Below are 1956 nucleotides of genomic sequence, written 5' to 3' on the forward strand. Positions count from 1 at the left end.
GTGTTTTTGTAATAGTTATAGGAAAATATTACATCAGCAATTATTTTATTACCCTTTAAATTGATTTCTGGAGATTATCCAAGGTGCTTCATGACCCATAATTGGGTCCCAAGCCCACCTTTGGTAACCAAAGTGCACTGGTTCCAAAACTTTTCAGCTTCTGACCCACAAAATAACAGTAGCAGAGACCTGTGCCCTCAGCTATTTTTGGATGATAAACATCAGGTCAACTAAACATGGGCATAGTAACAATATTTATTATACTACATTTATCCATTTTAAATACACTAACATCACTCCTTTGCAACAACTAAGGCAAAAATGTAATTAATTCCTAAAATCTTTTCAGGACCCCACCTAGATGTTTYGGGACCCCACTTTGGGTCCTGACCCCAACTTTGGGAAACACTGGTTTAGAGTGTTAGCTAAATTTGTAGGAAAAATACAACTAAATTCCAAAAGCACACACAGCACCAGACCGGTTAGTCGTACTGTAAAGTTGAATGTATTAGAAGAAAATGTAAAAAAAAAAAAGGCACGAACTGCTCTCTTTTACTTTTTATAGGATAATTTCTAACTTTAAACTCATTGATTTTCTCACAGGGTCTGTGTTTAGGAAAGCAGCCATGTTCAACTCTAGTGAACTTGAAGGTGAAGTGGATCACGCCTTTTTTGACAGTGAGTGTGAAGATGGGGGAGTAAAGAAAGGAGGTTTGAAGGCAGAAAAGCTGAGCTTCAAGGCACACAAGCAGTTATCTGCAAAACATATCAAAGATGAAGGTATTGATCTATCCCCAAGGACTGAACGGATGAGGAGACACTTGAAACAAGCTGAGAACAAGGCCAGAGCGTCAGATGCCTCGTTTGTGTCCTGTAAATCAGATAAAGCCATAAGTAATAGTAGTGATAGTGAGGATGATTCAAATGGGCGCTCTAAAAGGCCCAGTGGAACATTTTTGGCTTTGGTGGTAGATGCATTAGAGACAGATTGTAATAACACTGAAAACACCAATAAAACAGGAGAAAACGCCTTAGCAGCCAGCCCAAACAGGAGGAGTGAGAAATCATCTTCTGGAAAACGATTACAAAGTCAGCACCCCCAAAACCCATCTCCTGCTTTAACTGATGCCAGTGCAGATGCAGATTCTGAGAGCTCCTGTAGGAGTCAGAGGTCTATTTTAGGGTCCCCCAGCTTGCCCAAAACCACCAAGTSTTCTTTACGTCATGGAGTAAGAAGGACCAGAGTGGGCTCTGCGGGATCTCGAGATTCACCTGCCTTAAGTACAGATGAGTCAGACGGCACYGTAACAGATGTGAGCCCTCTGTCCTCAGCTGATTCCAGCCCACCCCGATCATTACATCTGAACCACGCTGAAGTGGGAAAGGGAAGTGATGAAGAGCAGCAGGAGAGTGTGCCCTCCAGTGGGCTCAGCAACATACGTCAAGAGGAGGGTTCATTTCAGGAAACAGAAGAAGGTGGGTGAACCTGTTTTTACAGAAGTCTCTTTATCCTTGTTTGTTTTCTTTATTAAGGCTAAAATGCTCAAACTACTGTTTCATATCTTGCACTGGTAATGTCACTATAACTCCTTCAACCTGAAGTCTTTTTGAAGTCATTTATCTAGAAAGAAGAGAAAAAAAACTTAATTAAAAAAACTTGTTCTCTTCAGTCAAATTAATTAACTGGCATTTTGCAAAGACATCATATGAGGCAAGTGTTTATATTTTAGGATGTATGAGACATCAATAAATCATCTTTCTTTATTTCTAAAATATAAATATAAAAAAAGGTATTTTTATTCAATTATCTGGGAAAGACCATGAAAATAAGTGGCTAAGTAAATATGCATTTTGCTGCAAAGGAATTTGGTATGCTTTAATTTTCAAACCATACAACTCCATAATATAACCCACCTGATTTACTTTACGTGCATATTTATAGTGCACCTAATAGAA

At 39.0% G+C, this 1956-nt stretch overlaps 1 protein-coding gene across 1 annotated transcript in view; it reads left to right on the plus strand.

Moving 5' to 3' along the window:
* Positions 1 to 640: 640 nt before the first annotated feature.
* The window catches only part of cfap97 (cilia and flagella associated protein 97), a gene marked incomplete at its 5' end in the record, with an annotated part of 33493 nt that continues 32177 nt past the window's right edge, over positions 641 to 1956 (plus strand). Inside the window, 1 exon segment of the mRNA XM_014033431.1 lies at positions 641 to 1476. Within this exon segment, the coding sequence (XP_013888885.1) occupies positions 641 to 1476 (836 nt within the window).

The sequence above is a fragment of the Austrofundulus limnaeus genome, unplaced genomic scaffold, assembly GCF_001266775.1.
Source record: "Austrofundulus limnaeus strain Quisiro unplaced genomic scaffold, Austrofundulus_limnaeus-1.0 Scaffold1735, whole genome shotgun sequence".
Taxonomy (NCBI): domain Eukaryota; kingdom Metazoa; phylum Chordata; class Actinopteri; order Cyprinodontiformes; family Rivulidae; genus Austrofundulus; species Austrofundulus limnaeus.